Source organism: Protomyctophum parallelum (assembly GCF_964188405.1).
Source record: "Protomyctophum parallelum genome assembly, chromosome: 10".
Taxonomy (NCBI): Eukaryota; Metazoa; Chordata; class Actinopteri; order Myctophiformes; family Myctophidae; genus Protomyctophum; species Protomyctophum parallelum.
In genome coordinates this window covers 13,245,582-13,246,808 of record NC_139704.1, presented here as the reverse complement: position 1 = coordinate 13,246,808, position 1,227 = coordinate 13,245,582, and the positions used below count along the sequence as shown (strand labels likewise).

At 38.8% G+C, this 1,227-nt stretch overlaps 1 protein-coding gene across 1 annotated transcript in view; it reads right to left on the bottom strand.

The window, feature by feature from the left end:
- Window positions 1–218: 218 nt before the first annotated feature.
- Window positions 219–1,227, bottom strand: part of col21a1 (collagen, type XXI, alpha 1) — a 57,126-nt gene continuing 56,117 nt past the window's right edge. Inside the window, exons 28-29 of the mRNA XM_083775332.1 lie at window positions 1,211–1,227; window positions 219–941 (exon numbers count right to left, since the gene is read on the bottom strand). The exon at window positions 1,211–1,227 is cut by the window's right edge and continues 61 nt beyond it. Of these exons, the coding sequence (XP_083631458.1) occupies window positions 754–941; window positions 1,211–1,227 (205 nt within the window). The 3' untranslated portion in view covers window positions 219–753. The remainder of the gene's footprint in view (window positions 942–1,210) is intronic.

Genomic DNA, 1,227 nt, shown 5'->3' with positions numbered 1-1,227 from the left:
ATATGGCATATGCATGTTTTCACTTCCTAATTATACTGTAATATTACACAATTTGCAAATGAATAGGTATTATGAATAGGTTAGTACATACAGTAGCCCCTATTTTCACTATTCATATTTATTGGGTGATGATATTATATGCCATTAGTTAGCTCTTTTAAGATTTTTTGTTTGTTTTTGTTTTTCATTTGGTTAGGTATTAAATGCTTATTTTAGAAACACGGGTAGATCCATATCACAGGAAATCAAACTCACAGTTTTGCCTTGAAACATGCAAATTTCTGACATTACACACGGGGGAAATCCTTTATTGATCATGGAATTAATAAACTGGTGTTTTAACAGTGTTGAGTGACTAGTTAAAAGGCAACATGCGAAGAAACAACAGCAGGGGGCAATGTCAGAAAATGTACAAGCAGCATTGAGCTACTGCCAAGCCACAGAATAGGCCTACCTACTGCAGGTTTGAAAACCAACCCAATCAATGCTCTGCAAAATGACCCAAACCTCAGATCATTTAAAGGACATCTACATTATTACAATACAAATTTACAACTGAGGCAATGTGGAAAAAGGATCTACTTCTAATCAATGAGTTAATGTGACACATGTGAAAAAGAGGTACTTTTTTCTGTTTCCATGGCAGAGGGAAACACTGCAAAGATAAGATCTTCCTGAGATTGGAAAATGTTGCTTCTCGTTCCGAGCCGAACTTTAGACTGGTTCGCCGGCTGGTATTGACACTGCATCGCTTCAATAATTTGGCCCTTTGCTGAAGGGATCCCGCCTCATTGTGCTACCATAGCACATGGATGGATGACACACACCTGGCTGACCAGGTGCCCCAGGAATACCTCTTTTACCCTCAGATCCATTTATACCAGGGGCCCCGGGTTTACCTGGAGGCCCTGGCTTACTGTACCCCTGGGGACCCATTGGCCCTGGGAAGATAAGCAATACAATGTCACAGTCATGTAAAAAACAATTGTTCTGCATACTTGGTTTGCTACTACCTAATATCTGAATTTTAACTATTTTCGTCCTGGCATATATATGCAAATTATTTTCAAAAGAATATACAGTATATATTTTTACATACTGTACATATTTGGGGATATTTGACATGAAAAAGTGTGAGAACCACTGGCTTAGCAAATCACTTTTCATTGTGTGTGAAGTGATTCAACCTATTTGTCGTCAGATTAATTACCTGGGGGTCCCGGGAGT